Source organism: Phocoena phocoena, chromosome 19, assembly GCF_963924675.1.
Source record: "Phocoena phocoena chromosome 19, mPhoPho1.1, whole genome shotgun sequence".
Classification (NCBI taxonomy): Eukaryota; Metazoa; Chordata; class Mammalia; order Artiodactyla; family Phocoenidae; genus Phocoena; species Phocoena phocoena.
Genome location: NC_089237.1, coordinates 38,761,445 through 38,783,273, shown reverse-complemented (window position 1 = coordinate 38,783,273; position 21,829 = coordinate 38,761,445). Strand labels below are relative to the sequence as shown.

Genomic DNA, 21,829 nt, shown 5'->3' with positions numbered 1-21,829 from the left:
TGGGGCGGCTTCTCTTGTTGCGGAGCACGGGCTCGAGACGCGCGGGCTTCAGTAGTTGTGGCTCGCGGGCTCTAGAGCGCAGGCTCAGGAGTGGTGCCACAGGAGCTTAGTTGCTCCCCGGCATATGGAATTTTCCAGGAACAGGGATCGAGCCCGCGTCCACTGCATCGGCAGGCAGATTCTTAAAGACCACGCCCTTCCCTTCCTTCCTTCCTAATTCCTTCCTTCCTTCCTCCCTCCCTGCCTCCCTCCCTTCCTTCTCTCCTTTCTTATTGATGAAATTTTTAAAGCGTTTGTGTTGTCTAAGGCAGACTTTCTTAGTTCCCCCAAGGCGCTGGGATTTGACTGCAGATGGTGACAGGTGCAGGTGTTTTTGTGGTTCAGAGGAAACAAAATTAAGCACTATTTTCTGGGCGCTGGCGATGTGCCAGACTCACGCGCCACGGCCCGGCCCAGACACTCCAACAGGCCCAAGAAGGCGAAGAACGAGGGAAGCATGCTGCAAAGAGAGGTAATGGGGAGACTTACTTGGCGGTCCAGTCGTTAAGACTCTGCTCTTCCAATGCAGGGAACGAGGATTCCATCCCTGGTTGGGGAACTAAGAGAGAAGTAATGGGAGCCCACACTTCCCTGGGAGAGTAAGCAGCACCGTGGGGGCTCCTGGGTGGTTTAGTACAATCCCAGCTCGAACCTGGGCTCTCACCTGGCGCCCTGCGGCCACTCCGTCTTGGAATCTCGGAGAACAGATGTTATTGCATTTCATCACTGCCAGCTCGCCGGCCGAGAACCCTTGTTTCCTAAACACACTGAGGCCAGGTGTCCGCCATTCCTTGGGTGAATTTGCAAATATTAACTGGCTTACTCACCAGTCCCCTGTTCCCCTAAGTGACCTGTTGAAGTACAGATCCATCAGTTGGGACAGGGAATATTAATCAGATGAAAGGAAAGGAACTAATTGATTATTCATATGCTACAAACCAGGTACTTAAGATCCATTCTTTTATGTAATCCTCACACTCTTAAGAGAAAAACATTTACTTTCTATATTAAGTCTCTAAAAATGAAACATACAGAAAAGTGCATAAATCGTAAGTTTGATGAAAGTGAACACATCCAGACCAAAAATTAGATGCTCTCTTAGGGTCCCTCCTCATCACTATCCACTCCCTTCTCCCTACAAGTACTGTAAATAGTATCCCGACTCTGAATACCATAGGCAAGTTTGCCTGGTTTTGAACCTATACAAATGGAATCATTCACTATACAGTACATGGTGTTAGGTCCAGCTCCTTTCACTGAATGTTATGTAAGTTGCCTCCATATTGTTGTATGTAGCAGTAGTTTATTCACTTTCATTGGTGTATCATCATCTCCTGTATGAGGATGGAACAATTTATCCATTTTCTATGGACATTGGGGTTATTTGCACTTGGGAGCTGTGATTGAAAATGTTTTCTTTCATTGTATAGTACATGGGTTTTGGCGCACGTAAGTATGTATTTCTGTACCTAGGAGTTGCTGGCTATTTTAGTGGGTACTGCTTAACACTTTTAGGGATACTGCCAAATACATTTTCTTAGGTGGTTGTAGTAATTTACATTCCCATCTGCAATGTATGAGTTCCAGGGTTTCCCTGGTGGCGCAGTGGTTGAGAGTCCGCCTGCCGATGCAGGGGACATAGGTTCGTGCCCCGGACCAGGAAGATCCCACATGCCACGGAGCGGCTGGGCCCGTGAGCCATGACCGCTGAGCCTGCGTGTCCGGAACCTGTGCTCCACAACGGGAGAGGCCACAACAGTGAGAGGCCCGCGTACCGCAAAAAAAAAAAAGAGTTCCAGTTACTCCACATTCTCTTGATTTTTGTCAGTGTTTTTAATATTAGCCATTCTAATGTCTATAGTGGCATCTCATAATACTTTTATTTTCCATTTTCCTGATGACTAGTGAGGTTGAGCATCTTTTCGTGTACTTATTGGCCTCTTTTATGACATGCCTGTTCAAGTAGTTTGCTCAGGTATTCTGGATTATTTGCATTTTCATATACACTTTAAAAATAACTTATCAGTCTGTCCCCCAAAAGGCTCAGGTTTGATTAGCATTTCATGGAACCTATATGGCAGTTTGGAGAGAATGTACATCCCCAACTTAATATTGAGTCATCCAATCCATGACATGGTAATATCTCTCATTTATGTAGGTTTTCTTTTATTTCTCTCAATAATATTTTATAGTTTTCTATGTAGAATCCTTCAATATCTTTCACATGATTTGTTCCTAAGTATTTGATGTAGTTTTTGTTATTGTAAATGGCATCATCTTTTACATTTTAATTTCCTAATTGTTACAGGTATAGAGAAATACAATTAATTTTTGTAAATTGACCTTGTATCTAAATTCACTTATTATTTCTAAGAGTTTATCTGTAAATGTTTTCTGTATACATGTACATGTATACGTGTACAGTACTGTTGTGTGAATAATTTGAAAGTTTTATTTCTTGATTTTCAATCTTTCTGCTTTTCATTTCCTTTTCTTGCCTTATTGTAGTAGCTTGAACCTCTAGTACAAAACCAAATAGAATTGGTAATAGCAAGTATTGTTTTACTGTGTTTTTTTTTTTTGGCTGTGCTGGGTCTTTGTTGCTGCATGCAGGCTTTCTCTAGTTGCGGCGAGTGGGGGCTACTCTTCGTTGTGGTGCATGGGCTTCTCATCGCGGTGGCTTCTCTTGTTGTGGAGCACGGGCTCTAGGCGCGCGGGCTTCAGTAGTTGTGGGACACAGGCTCAGTAGTTGTGGCTCGCGGGCTCTAGAGCACAGGCTCAGTAGTTGTAGCGCACGGGCTTAGTTGCTCCATGGTATGTGGGATCTTCCCGGACCAGGGATTGAATCTGTGTCCCCTGCATTGGCAGGAGGATTCTTAACCACTGTGCCACCAGGGACGTCCCGTGTCTCATTCTTAATCTCAGGGGGATCATTAGATATCATTTAGGCTGTAGCCTTTATGTAGATAATCTTTATCAGACTAATGAAGTCTCCTAATTTTAGTTTACTGGAATTTTTTATCATGAGTTGTTTAATTTTATCAAATGTCTTCCCTGCATCTATTGAACTAATCATATTATTTTTCTTCTTCATGCTGTTAATGTGATATATGGAAATGTGATACAAGCTACACATATCAGAGTTATCTCTGGGAATTTTGATGGGTTATTAAGAATGGTCCTCTCTCTTCTCTTCCATGATTATGAGCTATAACAACTATGTGGGAATTCCCTGGCGGTCCAGTGGTTAGGACACCTTACTTTCACTGCTGAGGGCCAGGGTTCGATCCCTGGTCGGGGAACTAAGATCCCACAAACCACGGGCAATAAAACAAACAAACGTGGAAGTCTGGAGCTTCTGGGCACTATCTTTCCCACCACATGAAAAGAGCTTGCCAGAAATTAAGCCCAACCCAGAGGAAATTAAAACCAAGATATGACACGGGGGATGACAGAGAGATAAAAGCCCTCACACAGAAAAGAATATTGATGAAAACATTTGAGCCCTGGTTCTAACAATGTCAGACCTTTCCCTACATTGACGAGATACATGAACCAATGAATTCTTTTTTTTTTTTTTTTGCTTAAAGTACTATGAGTCGATCTTATTTATATTCATCACATACATCTTGCTTAGAAGATTGCCCCAAGCAGATTGCAAAAATCATGTCATACTCTTGAACATAAACTGTACTTCCATCATAGTTGAGTGATGGGAATGGACATGGGGCTGGGACAGGGCACTACAGCTGAAACATGCAGTTCTAGGCAGCCTTATTCAAACAGCATGGGAGAGAGGATATAAAAACCAGCACAGATCAGCATCCAGATACACCAGCACTAACGTTTATATTCACACCTGTTAGTTCCTACTTTACCACACAATCCATTTTCCAAAATATAAAGAACTTCAGCCCATTATCCTGGCCTTTGGAATGGGTACAGAGAGAATTATCCAACCTGTCTTCCTAATCACAGATGAAAATTATTCTAGGAATTTTGGGAACATGACAGATGTAAGGAACAAGAGAGCTAATGAAACATGCAAACTTTCCTAGAGCAAAGGGGGAGATTCACAACTCAGGGGACAATCAAGTCCTTCTTTTATATGGAGACTTCGTTGTCGCTGCTATGATCCCTAGCTGAACTGACATTCCAGGAGTGAGTTCTTAGCTCAGAACTCTGCACAGAACAGGAGCAGCCCCAGCATCCCTCTGGGCCCTGTCTAAGACACTGGTTTAATGAAGCCATAATCCATGCATTTGATGAGACATTCCCGAGCTGTCTGAACCACTGCTGCCCTCTTCTCATCTGGCTCTTGTTTGCCCACCACAGTCAGGATCTCCAGCAACTCACTCTCCACCAGCTTCTTGGCCAGCTCAGCATCAGCCGCCAGCAGGTTGTAGGCAATGACCAGGCCCCGGTGTTGAACTGACAGCCGGTCGTGCAAGCAAAGCCGCTGTAGTATCTCCAACCACTGAGTCGTCTGAAGGTGGGGAAGAGGATAAGGAAGGATTGGAGGAATCAGTGGGGGGGACAGAGAAAGTAGATTTTGGACAAGATAAAAAGAAGGCCTTGGCCAGGCCCAGATTCTGAGCTCTGAAAGGGGAAGCACACATCTGGTTATCTGTATGGGACTCAGCATATGCCCACTTGAACCCCTTGGGACTAGCTGGGTGATGCCCATCTCCTTACCAGGACCAGGGCAGGAATTGAAGAACTAGAAGGAACTTGAAATAATCCAATCCTTTTCATTTTATAAGTGGAGGAATTGGGGTTCAGGGAGAGGAAGTAACTTAGCTATAGTCACACATCTGGAAATAGTAGAGAATAAACATCCACACATCCATTTAATCTTTAAGCATCTTGAGAAGCAAAGTGACCGGCCCACTGCATGCCTGAGTGGAATGGGAATGGAGGATGTTCAGAAAGGAGGATTCTAACCCTAGACGCATGCACAACGCCTGCTTCTGCCAATCCAGGTGCCCTTAGAGACATGCCCTAGGCATGCACTCCACCAGCCCTGACTTCAACTGGAATTAACACTGGAGTCTGGAGTGTATCCTCTCCTCCACCCCTCCTCCATCTCTCTCCTCCATTCCCAGTTGTGAAGCAGCCCAACTACTGTACATAGGGGAGACAGGACTCTAGACCACTCTGATCACCCCCAGGAGACAGAAATGGAGCTGAGAATAGAACCAGGAGGCTTGACACTTACAACATTCAACAGACACAGAATAGAATAGTCATCAGTATGGGTTTTGGAGTCAGAGAGACTAGTGTTCAGGTCCCAACTTAGCCACTTACCAACTGTATGACCTTAGCTAAATTATTTAACCTCTCCAAGCCTCAGGAGCCTCATCTGTTATCTTACCTCATAATATTGTGATGATCTAATGATATGACACATGAAAAGAGCTTAGCATGATGGCTAGAGCATAGTAAGAGCCCATCAAGTAGAAGTGGACAGGAATGATGATTTTAGGTACTAATCCAACAATTTCCCCTTTGCTTCCCCAGACCTATTACCTTCCACTAGTTAGCAGAGATACCTTTCTACATACACCGCTATCAGATGGGGAGACAGATACAGAGAGGAAGAAAAGGCAAATTATTCTTCTGAGCTTCTCAGCAGACTTTTGTAAACTCTGCACTGTATCCTACCACAAGGAAAGGAAAGGAAAGTTCAGCTAGCTGTGGTAGGATTCAGGGAAAGATTTTATGCTGATGCGTAATTGATCATGGGTCTAGTGCCTATCACTCCCTGGGACAGGAATGCAGCCAGGATTTCTGAGCCCCTTGGGAAGATGGAAGAAGTGGCCAGGAGTGGGTTGCAATCCTGAAGGATCCCAGTCCCCTCCTATCTAACTGGCTATGTGGTGTTGGGCTATTACTTTTCTGAGCTCGGTTTCACCATTGGTGAGTGAGGATAATAATTATCATGCCCACTGCACAGGGTTGTTGGGAGGATGGAATGACATAATAGGTGCAAGCACTTAGAGCAGCGCCTGGAGCACAGCAAGTGGAGGAGTCACAGAGCACCTTGCGGGGCCTGGTGACAGAAATGTGTGACCAGTAACTTCAGCAGAAGCTGCTCTAGGATAGCAGCCTGTGGTCCCCAGGCCGGAAGCACCCCACCTCCGATCTACTCAGTCAGAATATCTGGGGAAAGTGTTTTAACCAGCCCTCCGTGTGACTCTTACACACCTTACAATTTTGAAAAACTTGCGCTAGGGAAAGTGCTGAAGGCCAGGGACCAAGCAGGATGAGCTACATCTAGGAGAGAGACCCCTCCCCTGGTGCCAGGACAGCATAAGCCCCCATGGAATTTAGAGAACACACACACACACACACACACACACACACACACACACCTGCCTTAAGCTGGCTATCTAAAAGAGCCTGCCTGTAAAGCAGACTTGCTTTAATACATTTGAATTGAGATGTTTACATTTTTTTTGAGATGTTTACATTTTTCACCATCAGTGAATATGATGCCCACAAACTAAGTTCAGTTTGGTGAAATAAGGAAAATTTCATTTTGCATCCCCTTGTTTGAGGCTATGTCAATATCACTCTCATTACACCTGCTGAGATGGCCACAGTCCCACAAAGGGTCTGGTCATCACGTGAACTTAAGAGAATCTGCTGCCTCTTCGTCAAACTGTGGATGGTAACCCAACCACATCCATTCTTCTCTTGGGGAGCTCAGGGGCTCCACAGCAATAGTTAGTGCTATTGTTACTATTGTCATTATTCTTAAGTAATGACTTATAAGCACCACCAAAGTGAGTTAGCACACTTAGGGAGTCCAAATAATGAGTGTAGGGGGTCGAATCATATAGATTCTCCTCTCTTTAGGTGGTAGGAACAGATACAGGGGCTGGCCTCCCCCCAGAAGATCATACAGGGCAGTGTGGTCTGGGGGTGGGGGGACTCCCCAGAGTCCCTAGGGCCCACTCTCACCACTTGAGTCATCTTGAAGCACAGTTTCTTATGTGCTGCTGTCAGCATGGCCAGGGCCCCCGCAGCCGCATTCTGCACCTTGTCATCATCCTCCCCGCAGAGCAGCACCACCAGCTTCAGCCGGTCATTCCCATCAGCCAGGAACCTCTCCTGTACCTATGGGAGGCGGGTACACGGCTCAGAGAAAAATGCCCCCATCTGCCCAGCCTGGAGAGGGAAAGATGCATCTGGAGCCAAATTCTCTGACCCAAGATCCCTCAGAGCTTTTCTTTGAGCATCTCACCCATGACACCTCCTCCTCCAGGAAGTCTTCTCTGACTAGTTAGATGAAAGTGCTACAGACTCCTCCAGCTAAAAGGTTAAAGAGAATAAGGGGTTCCTTGTATAGCATTCGCTGTTGCCTCTGTTTGCATTCAGCTCTCCACCTCTGGGGAAAGGGCAGGCACAGACTCCTGAAGGGTAGATGTTGCCTGAAGAGCCATGTTTCACTTCCCTTTGGGGAAGCCTGGACTGTTTCTTCCACAACAGATGGGCCTTCAGGGTCTGCCATTAAATGACTTTGCAGTCCCTGAAGGCACAGAGACTTGGCAAGAGCAGCAGACAGTTGGGTAGTTTACATGGTACTCAGGAGCTGCTGTACCATTCACCAGGTGAGGGATGAGGCTTCCCAAGCACCCAAAAGCCCGGAGAAGAGCCTCCTGGGGCCCAGGGCCCTGACATGTCTGAAAGCACACTGACCCCCCCCCCACACCCCTCTGCTCTATAGTAAAATCTGATTGGTTAAATTTAAGGGCATTTTGTTGGGTGAGGTGTCCTAGAAGGGGAGCGCCAAGAGGGGTCAAAGGTCACAGCTGCCCAGGTTATAAACCTCTACCTACAACTCCCTGAAGCTAGAGCAGTGGTCCTCAGAGGTAAGAGTATAGTGATAGCGCAGTGCCCTCATGGGGCACAGGTGTGACTGGAAAGCAGCTGCCCCAAAAGGACTGCATTCCCCATCTCTTGCACTAAATATGGCCATGACCTCATTCTCATTACAGAACATGAATGGATGTAATGTGTGTCACTTCCAGGCCACCATGGTGGAGCGCTACAGGGGTCTCTCCTGTGGTCTGTCTCCCCATTCCCCATCTGAATGGAGACCACTCTCAAGGTGGCAGAGGGAGAGACAGTTCTTTTTTTTGGGGGGGGGGGTATAGTTATTGATGATTGAAGATGCCTGCATCCCTAAGTCATTGCTTGGAAGAGAGCCACCTGATCCTAATGTGAGCAAGAAATGATGTGAGCAAGAAATGAACTTCTGTTCTGTTGGGACCACTGTTCATTTTGATTCGGGTTGTTGTGGCTGCTGGTGCTCCCCATCCCCTCCACTGTCTTTGGATACACTCTCTTCTCCCACGTGGCTGCCAGGCCCCCAGCCCAGCCTCAGGCCAGCTCCCTGGTGGACTCTGGTAGCTTTATTTCTTTTGATTTTAAAAGGCTTTCATGGATCAGGTTTTCCTGCTATAACAGTGAGAACATCCAAGACTTGAGTTAGGAACTGAGGGGCAACGGAGTGGGTCTCACACTCGGCCACTAGCCCTGGTTGTCATGTTAACAAAGGGCCTCAGATTTCAACCCTGTTGTTACCTCTGATGAGGTTCTAACTACAGGCACAGCAGTGCTCTGCCAGGATGGAAAGAAGGAAACATTCATTTATCATATGGTGATAATTTATCCCAGTACCAGACCATGAAGCCATTGATGTGTTCTGAATTCATTTTATTTTTACAAATCCTATAATTATTCTGTGATGAACACAGTTATAGTGCATTGCAGTTTCTGTGGAAACAGCGATCATTCATTAAATGTTAACATTTAACATATTCTAAAATCGTTTGTAACTGTTTTTGCATTTCTTCATTTTTTTATATATGTGGAGCTTCAACAGATGCAAGTGGTCTAGCCTCTCTAAGAGGCCCTGGCCTCCTATATTTTTTGCTATGAGATTATTTAGTAAATAACTTGGGGAAATGGGACTTCTACACCATCCAGCCCAAGCTTTGGGGTCAAAGCCACAGCTAGGGATGATATTACTTTGTGTATTCTCCTTTGTCTCCTTTGTGCATTATATTCCTCTCAGGGTCCTTATAGGGAGGGAGGCTGTCATCTAGGAAAGATTGAGGGATTCCTGGGTTCTTTGACAAAATGTTGCCTTTAAGGGCTTCCCTGGTGGCGCAGTGGTTGAGAGTCCGCCTGCCGATGCGGGCGACATGGGTTCGTGCCCCGGTCCGGGAAGATCCCACATGCCATGGAGCAGCTGGGCCCGTGGGCCATGGCCGCTGAGCCTGTGCGTCCAGAGCCTGTGCTCCGCAACGGGAGAGGCCACAACAGTGAGAGGCCCGCGCACCGCAAAAAAAAAAAAAAAAAAATGTTGCCTTAATACCACTGTAACAGCCCCCAATCTAGCGCCAGGCCCTGACCTGTGGCCCGACTCTCCATGCCTTGATCACTCCCATCTGGAGCCCCCTCACCTCCTTGTTCACCACCATGTTGCACATGCACTCTGTGGCTGCCTGCCGCAGCTGGTCATGGTTCTCAAACATGTAGTTCTCAATATCTGGCAAGGCCTTCTCCTTAAAGATCTTCTGCCTAGGGTTTGGGGGGTGGAAGAAGAGAGGCTGCTGAGTCCCCTGTGATGAGCATTTGGGGTTTTGGCCACCCAAGGACCATTCCACATCCTCAGCCAGCATGGTTTAGATGGCATTAATCCCACCCCCAGCTCCAGGAGGGGCGTGCAATGACATAGCACAGCATCCTGGCCATAGCAACAGGGTCTGGGATGAACATGTCACCCAGCCGGAGATTCTCTTGTATTATTGCTGGGGAATGTCTTTCTCTCTCCTGCTGGAGATGAAGCCAAGAAGATGTGAAGTCTGGAGCAACCCTCATGTGATCATGAGAGAGGGGAAGAGCCTGTCTGAAAATTAAGACAATACAGACAGAAGAGGTGGAGAGGTGTAGGATCTAGGACAGCTTTGTAACCCCTGCATCAAACCGCACCTGAATCTGGTTTATCCCAGATGAGTCATTAATGACCTGAGTCATTAAATTCCCTTTATGCTTAAACCAATTGGAGTTGAGTTTTCTGCCACTTGCAATCAAAAGAATTTCAACCCAATCCCACCATCCCCCTGCTTCTGGGGATGGGTGGGGACACTTTATCCCCACCCATCTACCTGATATCTTTTCTACTACTTCAGAAGGAAATGCCTTTCCAGTCTCCTTTGGCTTTGCACATTCACTGTGGTCTTTCCAAGTGCTAGTTCAAATCTTTCCCACGGTCGTTTCTACCCACTGCCTTCGAGCCTGTCCTCAGAGAAGAGCAGACACGGTACCTGTGACATGTCCACCAACACTTCATGGGACACCTCTCTCCACCCCTGCTCCCTGTACGCCCCACTCACCGGAGTTTGTCACTCCGCTCAGACAGGTTGGTGAGGCCTAGGAGGGCCTCATAGTTCTGGAGCCCATCCCTCTGTGTGTTGAGGAGACTCACGAGGGGCCGCACTACCTCGTACACCTGTGGGGGGAGGCGTCAAGGAGTGGTCAGGTGGAGACCATGTCCCCCCAGTCATTTACAGGTGCCCAGCTCTAGAATTTCCAATGCACGTGCCCACCCATTGTCTGATTCAATCTTCACAATGATCCTGAGGGGCGGGATTATTTCCTTTACTTCGTAGGTGAGATAACTGAGTTTCCAAGGGGACGGCCTTATTCGTCAGAGGTAGAGCCAGGCCTGGGATCCACGCACCTCCAATTCATGGCCCTCTTTGTGACAGCACCACGCCCCCTCCCAGGCCAGCGGTAGGGTGGCAAGGGGAAAGGCCCCTGGGAGCAGACTCCTCCCATCACTGCCACCCTACTGCCCCCATCACCCACCCGCTCCCCAGGGAAGGCGATGTCCGGATTGGAGACTGCAGCGATCTTCGCTAGAGCATGGGCTGCCTTCACCTTGCCCACGTCTGTGCCCTCCAAAGCCAGGGGAATCAGGGCCTGCAAGAAAGGGCACAGTCACCCCTCGGTCACAAATATACAGAGGCCTCTCTCCCCAGCGTCCCTCTCCAACTGCTGTCCCATCAGAAGTTCAGGAAGACTGTAATAGAGTCAACTCTTGAGCATCATGGAAAACAGTTAAATTCTTAATCACGGATTCACTCCCCTTGGTTCCCAGCACACATGGAGATCTTCGCCTGCCCTCTTCCCCACCCATCCATACGTTCATGTGGCTTTTGGAAAAATAAATCAATCATTTTTTACTTTCTGACTAAGTCAAACCTAATCATAATAGCGGCCATTCACTGAGCACTTCCTATGAGCCAACACTTAAGTGTATTTTCTCTAATCCTTGTGACATTCTGCAAAGTGAGTGTGTGATGTTCTCCCTTGTTTTACAGACGAGGAAACTGTGACTCAGGGAGATTAAGTAATTTGCCCGAAGTTGCACAGCTAAAAAGGGGACAAGCAAGGACTCGATGACAAGCCTTCTATTGCAAAGCCCACGGTCTCTATCTGCACCAGGGTTCCTTCCAGTAACAAGGAGGATAAATGGTATCCCACAGTAAATCCCATGACACTTCATAGACTTAGGCACTGACAGCACAGATACCTTAATGACTGTATTCCAGAGGTCGGGTTGGGGCAGGGGGTGCATTATTCTTGGGCCAGGCAAAGAACGTGCACACACACATACACAAATGAAGAGACAGAGACACACACAGACACACATAGACACATATACACATACATACACACAGAGAGACACACACACAGACCTACACACACGTACACAAGTGTGCTTCTCCCCAGTGAAGCACCTTCTAGGATGGCAAGGACCCCTTAGCCCACCCAATGTACCTTGCCACCACCTTGAGCCACGATGGTACCTCGGTCCTTTGGGTTGTCACACAGTGCCAGGAATACCCTGGAGAGCAAGGATAAAGGACATTCAGTGCATGAGCACACGCTTCCCAGGCATCAGCAGGCCTAGTGAAGCTCTGGGAAGTGCTGCCAGTGAGCACGTGTCCCAGAACTAACCTTGGGAAGATACTGCCATGGACATAAGTGGCTGGGGAGGAAGTGAGGCCAGATGTAGCTGCAAACAGCGGCCCAACCCCTGTTTAGGGAGATACCAAATGGCTCCCTGCTGCCCACCATCCAGGAGAAACTCTTCCACATGGAAGCACCCCAGGACCACCATGTTCTGGCCCTTGCCGTCCCCTCTGGTCTTATCTAGCACCACTCTCTCCTGTGCACTCCATGCTCCAGACGTATCCCTGGAGAACCCCGTCCTCATTCACTCATTCTCCCTCCATCCTCAGGGTCTTTGCATACGCTATTCCCTCTGCCTGGAACCCTTCCTTCTGCTGCATTTGAGTGGCTCCTTTTTTTCCTTCAGGGTTCCCCTGAGTTGTTACATCTTCCAGGAGGCCTTTCTAGCTGCCTACCCACCTACCCTCCAGTCTGGCCAGTTGGGTGCCACTGCTCGTGCTCCAGCCAGCCCTCTGTATGTCCCCCATCATGGCACCTGCCGTGTCGTGTGGTAACTGAGCCTGTGTGCCTCCCGTCAGGCTGCACAGAAACTGTGCCTTTCATCTTTGGCATTTCAGAGCCTGGGAACCAGGTCACCAGAATGGACAGTGACCTCTTTCCTCACAATGCAAAGTTGCCCCTGTGATGACCTGCCCGCCATGTCACTTTTCAGTGTTGATCCCCATCAGCCTCCTCTTCAGGCCCCTAATGGCTCATTCCCTCATTTACTCCCCACCCCCACCATCTCTATCTCCCCACCCAGCCTCCTGCCTCCAGGCCCCTCAGACCCCAGCCCTGAACTGCTGCAGCCGCACCTGGCCAGCAACTCTTTGGTCTGGTCAGTGAGGATGGCATTGTCTGCTTTCACCATGCAGGCCAGCACTGAGATGACACCGGCCTTCAGAAGCCGCTTCACCCGCATGTCCACAAAGTCCTTCTTGTCCTGGGGAGATGAAAAGATGGCAAGGAAATCAATCCCGAAAGAGAAGGAAGATGATCCAAAACCCTAGATGACCCAGACGTTACTTTCTTGCAGAAGGCTGGCTTTCTTCTTACCTCTGGGTAAACAGAGGTGGGAGGGGAGAGAGAACAGATAAAGCTGACCTAACAGTGGATTGGGTCAGCCCCAGGGTTGAATAGTCTCTACAGATAATCCTCAGGGTGGCTGGGAAGAGGCAATCTCTAGAAGCCACATTAGAACTTCATGGCGGCAGAACATGCTATACACCCTTGCCTGCGTGAAATCCTATGCAGCTTTAAAAAATGATTCAGAGAACGACATAGCAGTGTGGAAAACACCTAAAGTATTTTCCCCAAATTGGGTACAAAATAATAACTACATTCTGATTATAACTATTTTTATTATTTTTTCTTTTTTAATTAATTTATTTATTTGGCTGCGCTGGGTCTTAGTTGAGCCACGTAGGATCTCTAGTTTCGACATGCAAACTCTTAGTTGCAACATGTGGGATCTAGTTCCAGGACCAGGGGTCGGACCCGGGTCCCCTGCATTGGGAGCACAGAGTCTTAGCCACTGGACCACCAGGGAGGTCCCCTGATTATAACTATTTTTTTAAAAACACACAGAAATAGTCTCTGGTAGGTGATATAATACACCAAAATAGTGCTCAGAGGGAGATGATGTAATTGCAAGTAGCTATTTTCTTTTCTCTACTGTCACATTTGTGTTTGTTTTGCAACATGGTTATATTACTTTGGTCATTTTTTTAAAAATCTAAATGTTTTATTGGCTGGAAATACAATGCATATATATTCATATACAAACCACATACAAAGTATGCCGTTGCGTGCAGTGAATCATTGTGGGGAGGGTCCCAAGGGGATTTGTGACACCTGGGCTGCCCCTGATCCCCCGTTCCTCCGCTTCTCATTATTCGTACTTAGCACCCATATCCCCAAATCCAGATATCCCAGAAAATAAAATTTGTATAAATGTGGAAAACATGAAATACTACTAACTGTCAGATGTCCATGAAATCAACAACATAAATTGGAAGACGTTCATCCTGGCTCCATTTGGTTTCTCTGACTGTAAATCGTCGATTCCTCCTCCCCCTCCACAGAACATTAACACTAAGAAAAACACAAGTGCCACCTAGTGGGAGAAACTGACCATGATCCTTTTCAATTTCTCTGCCTCTTCCACCGAATCCTCCCAGACACACAGGCACGGCGCCTGAACATCATTAACTGTCCTTCCCACCTCTCTGGCGGTCCGGTGGTACAGCTCCCCTCCAGGCCATCCCCTTCCCCACCTTGGGGTGCTCCTCGGGCACGTGCTGCTTGGAGAACTTGGCCAGCTGCACCAGCTCTGGGATGACTTCATTGACGTCGTAGCTGTTGGTACAGTTCACCAGGGTGGTGGCCACCGAGTACAGGATGGTCTTGTCAGGGGTCTGGAGGCAGGAGGTGGGGGATAGGAGGGGACAGGCAGCAAGGAAACCTGAGAACAAACCACTGCCTCCAAGAGGCTCCCTCACAGGCAGGCTGGTTTGGGAGGAGCGTGGCTGGTGTGGCCCCGAGGGAGAGGAACCAGCTCTGCTCACACAGGCTCTGCTCCCCTCAGCAGCACCCCAGAGCACCAACGGGAGTCCTCTCAGTGCACTTTTTGCTTTGTGCCCCTTTCAAAAGCCCAGTCCCATAAGCTTTCCATCAGACTGCGGTGGGGTAGGGTGGGAGCTGGACACCCTTTGGTGGAAACTCCCTCCCACACTTCCACCCTTTAGTGGCGGCAAAGAACGGGGGGAGTGGGGCGCGGGGGGAGGTGGCCCAGCAGAGGAGGAAGGGCATGTGGGAGGCACTGGGAAGGAGGGAGGGGCCCAGAAGAGGCCAGGTACAGCCCCTCGGTCCCTCAAAAACCTCAACTCCCTGGGGGGGGAGGGGGGGGTCTCAGGAAAAAAATACCCTCATCTTATTCATCCTCCCACTGCCTGGAAGGCATGAAGAGTTGTGAGCCCATTTTACAGTCATGAAAGATGAGGGCCAGACAGAGGGAAATGACCAACCCAGGTTTACAGGAAGAGTAGGGGGTAGAGTCAGGATGAGGACTGGGGAATCTAATTTCCCATGCTCAGCGGACAGCCCCGTGAGCCTGAATCCAGCAGATCCTGAGGCCAGAGGCCAGGGCCACACTCGCCTTGGCCAGCTCCAACATGGCCTGCAGGGCAGGGATGTCCTGAACAAAGTCATCCTTCACGTCGGCGTCCAGCGTGAGGTAGGCCAGGCCCTCCGCTGCCCATCGCCGGGTCCGGGTGTCTGTGGACGTGTTGCACAGCCACCTGGGGGAGGGGAGGCAAGGGTGCTGGGACTGGGGCAAGAGTGAAACAATTCAGGGCAGCAGGTGGGCGGCTTTTTAGGATCTGGCATCCACTAGGGCACATCCCTGAGAGGAGATGGTGGGCTTGAGGAAACAGGACCCCCTTACTTGCGGCACTGTTTGGCCAGCTTCTCTGTCGACCCTTCTGCAAACTGCCTGAGACCATAGTCTGTGCCGCCAGCAGAGCCAAGTTTACAGAGTCCCTGGGGAGAAGGGGAGATGTGTAGGATCAGAGACACCAAGACCTGGGGACGAGGCCTTGCTCACACGGGTCCCTGTGGCTGGAACACTTTGCCCCTTTTCTTTGCCTGGATAAACCTGTCTGCATCCTACAGAACTAAGGGCAGGCATCACCTTTCTGAGATGCCTTCCCCTGAGGCTTCCAGGTTAGGGTAGATGCCCACAAAGCTGGAGGTTTTCAACTTACCCTTTTCCCCCACCATTTTGCCCACGTAGATGTTTTGTGTTTGTCATTTTGAAAAATCAGCACAGGATAATACTAACCATATCTGTAACCACAACGATAAAACTTATGGCACAAAAACTGGCTGTGAAATCATATTTTTGTTGGGGGGAAGATTCAGCTGTGCAGATTTTTACCCAGGAAAAATTGGACTCTTGCTAGGAAAAAAAAAATGTCTTCCATAAGAGAAAACTCACAATGACAGAAGCTAAAATTAGTTTTTTTTAATTGATATGAACCAAAAAAAAACCCCCACAAACAAACAGATCAATGACTCAAATCTTCACTGTAATTGCTATCAAGAAAAAGGAAGTTACTTCTATAAAATGAAAATGGAAACAATGTGCTATATAGAAACCGATTAAGGAAACAAACTGAGTTTTTGGAGTTTGCACTGAAACTACTTGGTGGACAAAAGCTCATCAGTGTTTGTCGTTCAAAAGCATCGAGGAGATCATTGTTAGGGTTACATGGCAGGGTCCCCCATCCTGAATCCACGTTCTCACAGCTTCCTGCTATCACCCCGATCTGCAGGGGCCTGTGGGTGGACCTGGGTGCTTAGGGCGTGGTCTCCTCAAGGACAGGGACCATGTCTCATTCATTCCGGTGTCCCTGATGCCCGGCACAGTGTCTGGTACCCAGCGCACTCACCACCAGTGTGCGGATCTTGATCTTCTCGTTTTTGGTGGTCTTGTAGATCTCTTTGAGCAGTGACACGCCATTGGTGATGATGAATGTGGCACGGCTGAGCTTGGTGGAGGCATGGATGAGGGCCTCCACGGCCACCAGCTGGTCCGCTTCACGCTCTGAGCCGCACAGAGCCACCATCATCTCCATAACTCCTTTCAGTCCCAGCAGCTGATTGCCCAGGTCAAAGGGGCCCTGCAGGATCCCTGACACCGTCTGGATGGCAATCACATTCTTGTCCATGTCCTGGGGGTCAAACTTGCCCCTAAAACAGAGGGCCAGCGTGGTCAAGAGAACTGGCCAAGGGGAATGGGAGGAGTGTGAGATTTGGGGACAGACAGATTTGTTTTTGCATCCTAGATCCACCACTCATGTGCTGTGTAACCTGGGGCAATTCACTGAACCTCTCTGAGCCTCAGCTTCTTGATCTGGAAACTGAGGATAGCACTACTACTTCTCAGAGTTACGATGGGGATAAATGAAGTAATAGATGTGTTCCTCAAGAAGCACACTCAGATGGGGACTGACACTCAGGAAGTTTATTTGGGAGAGCTCTTGGGATCAACACCTGTTGGAAAAGGGAAGAAATCAGGCCTGGATGGAGGGAGGCACTGGACTGAGATGCGGTCGTGACAAAGCCTCAGCTTGCAAAGAGTTCCAGAGCCGAGACACCCTTCAAAGTTGTTCCAAGTTGGGGTGAGGGACAAGTCATTGGATGCTGGCTGCCCTGAGAAGAGTGAACAGCTGTCCTCAGCCAAGGCAAGTCCCCAAAAAGAGGTGACAGGTGAGAGCTGTCAGCCAACAGGCTTCCCAGAAGCTGGGGTGTCTGGTGGGACAGGACAGCAGCCACCACAGCACAATAGGGCTACCCTGATGCCTGCCGCATGACCTGACTCTGCCATGTAGCTGAGTCATGATGTAGCCTGAGCCAGTCAATCCCCTGTCTGGTCCAGTCCCTTCCCCTAACGAGTCGGCGGTGAGGGGTAGACTAGAAGAGCCAGAAGTTTCTGCCTTCCTTTCAAAGTCTACTATCATCTACGGAAGGATCTCTGTATGAGGACGTCAGAGGTGACACACCTTCTGATCCTTCCGTGATCTGCCCAGGTTGATTTGATGTGGGGAATCAGGGCAGATGTGCACAGTGCAAATGCAGATGTGTATAAATGAAAGAAGAGAGCAGGGCTTCCCTGGTGGCGCAGTAGTTAAGAATCTGCCTGCCAGTGCAGGGGACAGGGGTTCGAGCCCTGGCCTGAGAAGATCCCACATGCCGCAGAGCAACTAAGCCCATGCATCACAGCTGCTGAGCCTGTGCTCTAGAGCCCACGAGCCACAGCTACTGAGCCTGCGTGCCACAACTACTGCAGCCCGCGTGCCTAGAGCCCAACTACTGAAGCCCGCGTGCCTAGAGCCCGTGCTCCGCAACAAGAGAAGCCACCGCAATGAGAAGCCCATGCACTGCAACACACTGCCCGCACACCGCAATGAGAAGCCCGCACACTGCTCGCCACAACTAGAGAAAGCCCACGTGTGGCAACGAAGACCCAATGCAGCCAAAAATAAAATAAATTAAAAAAAAAAAAAGCTAAGGAAAATATAAAAAAAAAAAAAAAAAAAAGAAAGAAAGAAAGAAGAGAGCATGGACCAAGAGTCAGAGACCTGGGCTCTGGTCCCACATCTGCCTCTGGCTGGGTAACTGGGCAAGTCCCTCTGGGGGAGAGGGATCAGCCTTGGGAGCTCCGGGCGCCCCTCCAGCTCTGAGAATCCGTGTCCTGTGCCTGATCTTCTTCCCACTCGGTGCCGGGGAACCAGCCTTGCATAATTAGTTGGGGTCTGCCCTTTAAACTGGTTCCTTATGCCAGCTGGTGCCTGAACCTCCACCCAGCCCCTGGCCCCTGATGAAGCACCTCCCTGGAGGGGGGAGGGGAGTGGCAGCCTCAGGCACCATTTGTTGAAGGCGGTGACCCTACCCACTCAGTGTCAGGTGACCTCAGAGGCAGCATGTACAGGCTGACCAGGAGGGGGCCTCGTTCAAAGGGGGACTGGCTGGGAGATAGTTACCGGATGCTGAAGCTGAGGTCGAAAAAAACCGGAGAAGCCCTGAGGAGCTTTAAGTGACACAAAGTCGGGATCAGGAGAAGCTATAGGATGGAGCCAACTTCGCTGGGACCCAAATCCAGGAAGCTGAGAACAGTTTTTACATTTTAAAGGTTTTTTTTAAAAAAAAAATTGTGATAGAGACCTACGTGTCCCACAAAACCTAAACGTACTCTCTGGCCCTTTACAGGAAAAGTTTGCCAACCCGTGGAATAGAGAAAGGAAAGCAGAGTGAAGGCAGGGTCTTCACCCTCCCAAGACTCACCTGCTGCTTTTTAAACATGCATCTTCCTGAGCCACAACCCAGACTACTGGGTCATGGGGTGGGGGCTGGGGGGGCGGTCCCAGAAATCTGAATAGTTTCCAAGTATGAGGATCGTTGGAATAAAGGAGGGGGAAAGCCAGCTACCATGAGGAGAGATCCAGATGGGGAGGAACCGTGGCCTCCCACCAAGAGCCAGCACCAACGTGCTAGCCACTTGAGCACGCCATCTTGGAAGCAGATCTTCCAGCCCCAGTCCAGCCTTTGGATGACGGCAGCCCAGACCAACATGTGACTGTCATTTGTAAGCCCCAAAGCCAGAACTACCCAGCTGACTCTCGGCCACACTGCTGTCCTACTGTGAGATAACACATGATACTTCTTGTTTTAAGCTGCTAAATTTGGGGGTAATGTGTTACACAGCCATCAATGACTAATACAGAGCCTGACGGAAACGGAGCAGGACCCTATGGTCCTTCCCCCACCATGTCTTCCGCCTGCCTTTTGTCTGTGGAAAACGTTAGCCAAACAAGTTTAATCAGAGAAGTGAGAAAAGGCAGAAACAGAGGAAAGCAGTCAAAGGAGACCAAATAAAAATAGTCATTAGGCGAAGTCCAGGGCCTTTGGTTCCCCTCAAGGGCTATAGATAATATTCTGAGCCGTATCCTGTTAGCTGTCTTATAGATACTGAAACCTTCACCAGGTGGAAGACGTTAACTACATGATGACCAGGCTGTAGCCGTGACATAAGCTGCCACAGTTCTGAGAACTGGCCTCAAAGAAATAGGAACAAACTGACCCTGAAACTAAAGACTAACTGTACCTAAAACAATCAAGATGATACTGATCCGACCACTGCATGACTAATTTCAAGATGACTGTCAGAGCTGACTGTGCTGTTTCTGCCTGTAGCCCCCTCCCTCTGTCTATGAAAGCTCTTGCCCCCTGATTGTCTGGTGGGGTGGTGAGGGGAGTCAGCCTTTGGACAGGCGTCTGCCCTCCTCCCACCCCCAGGTTTCCAGCCTCCAAAATAAAGCAAACTTTTCCTTTCCACCAGCCTTGCCTCTTTACCGGCTTTAGAGCAACCAGTCCTACACTTGCAGTTACTCGACCCTCCAGGAAACTCACGTGATGTACTCCTCGCAGATCTTGCGGAAGTGATCACGCTCCGGGTCACAGCGCAGGTCGTCATAGAGCTTGTTGATGAGGATAGAGGCCAGCATTCGGGTGTTGTCAGTCAGGGGCAAGCAGGACGGCAGATCTGGAACCTGCCCCACTACCTTCAGGATCTTCCTCAGGCCTGCAAGACAGACAGCAGCAAGTGTAAGATGCTTGCCGGGCTCTGTCCTCACAAACGCTCCTTCTCGCTCAGTCCTGTTTTATCACCAGAGCTCTTTAGGCAGCATGTAGCTTATTCAACATGAAGGGCACTGGGATGGGGCCAAGAGAGTCAGGTTCTACCCCTGACTCTGCCCCTACCTGAGCAATTAGCCTCCCGCTATGGGCTTCGTTTTCAGCATTTACAAAGTCAGGACTATTTGATCTCAGAGGACTCTACCAGTGCTAACATTCTGTGGGTTGATGTATAATCTTCCTCAAATACTATTTTATGCTCTCTTTTCCCCAGGCTTCAGTTTCTTTTTTTGTAAAATGGGAACAATACTACCTTCTTCATAGAGTTTGAGGATTCAGTGAGATAATGTATGGAAACTGCCTAGTGCCATTCCAGGCACATCATGACACTCAATAAATATTTATTATTTGTTTAGTAAATATAACATTTACTATTTATGGTTATTATCCCTTCTCTTCTCTTCTGTTGAAGAAACTTCAATGGCTTCCTATTACCTACCAGGCTAATTCAACCATTAAGTATTTGTTGAATGAATGAATGAATAAGTGAACGAATAAACAACCACCTTTTAGGTACTGGCTACCAAAATAAAAGACAATCCTGACATCAAAAAGCTCACAATACAGGGAAGGGAAGACAGATGTATAAAGATTACAATAAGGTGTAAATAAGGACAGAACAGTGACACCGCAAATGGTGTAATTCACTCCAACAAAGCAAGAGTTTCAAGTTATTTGGAGCACTTACTATGTGCCAAGAGCTTTCTATACATCATCTCATTTAATCCTAACATTGACCCTACTGGTTAGTATGAATCATTATCGCCATCGATCAGAGCAGAAAACCAAGACATGGAGAAGCCAAGTAACTTGCCCAGGATCACATAACTGGCAAGTGACATAGCAGCAGCCCTCTCCCAGCAACGTCTGATTTCAAAGCCCACGATGTTAACTGTTACACTACACTGCTGCGGGGACAATAGCTTGATTTCAGAGCCAGGTTGTAGAGGTTGGCTAGGAGCTGGTCAGACCTTGGGTGGGACAGGTAAACGGGAGGGGAAACATCCTAGGTAAACATTGGGAGGCATGAAACTCTGGATGTGGCAGGGAATTAAAAGTGCTTGGCATGTATATGCATAGCCGATTCATTTTGCTGTACAGCAGAAACTAACACAACATTGTAAAGCAACTATATTCCAATAAAAATTAATTTTAAAAATGTAAAGATCGAAAATAAAAGTGCCTGGCAGTAAATTTTGTGCTGTGTATTTTAACACACACACAAAAGCACTGGGAGGGCTGGAGAGTCATTGGAAGGGGCCTGATGAACCAACGCAAAGCCCCCAGCCTGGCTGTCGAAGGCCTTCATCAAATGCACCTGCTCTACCTCCCCAGCCTCACCCCCTACCCTTCCCTTCCACTCTGCCCTTGCCTTGAGCATCTCATTCTCTTTTGCTAGAACACTCTGGACCTCCTCCTTGTCCATGTCTGCCCCTCCCTGAACCCAAAAACTTACTTCAGGCTTGACATCCTGGTGGTTCCCCTACCCTGCCTGGTGGCT

General features: G+C 48.7%; 1 protein-coding gene across 3 annotated transcripts in view; it reads right to left on the bottom strand.

The window, feature by feature from the left end:
• Positions 1–4,249: 4,249 nt before the first annotated feature.
• The window catches only part of UNC45B (unc-45 myosin chaperone B), a 28,860-nt gene continuing 11,280 nt past the window's right edge, over positions 4,250–21,829 (bottom strand). Inside the window, exons 8-19 of one of the 3 annotated variants that reach the window (XM_065896759.1) lie at positions 20,044–20,215; positions 16,524–16,824; positions 15,518–15,612; positions 15,230–15,371; positions 14,349–14,489; positions 12,888–13,015; positions 11,899–11,965; positions 10,924–11,037; positions 10,449–10,564; positions 9,516–9,633; positions 7,006–7,161; positions 4,250–4,525 (exon numbers count right to left, since the gene is read on the bottom strand). In XM_065896759.1, coding sequence (XP_065752831.1) covers positions 4,265–4,525; positions 7,006–7,161; positions 9,516–9,633; positions 10,449–10,564; positions 10,924–11,037; positions 11,899–11,965; positions 12,888–13,015; positions 14,349–14,489; positions 15,230–15,371; positions 15,518–15,612; positions 16,524–16,824; positions 20,044–20,215 — 1,811 coding nt within the window. In that variant the 3' untranslated portion in view covers positions 4,250–4,264. Of the gene's footprint in view, positions 4,526–7,005; positions 7,162–9,515; positions 9,634–10,448; positions 10,565–10,923; positions 11,038–11,898; positions 11,966–12,887; positions 13,016–14,348; positions 14,490–15,223; positions 15,372–15,517; positions 15,613–16,523; positions 16,825–20,043; positions 20,216–21,829 lie in introns of all 3 variants that reach the window. The other 2 variants (XM_065896758.1, XM_065896760.1) reach the window with 2 other exon arrangements.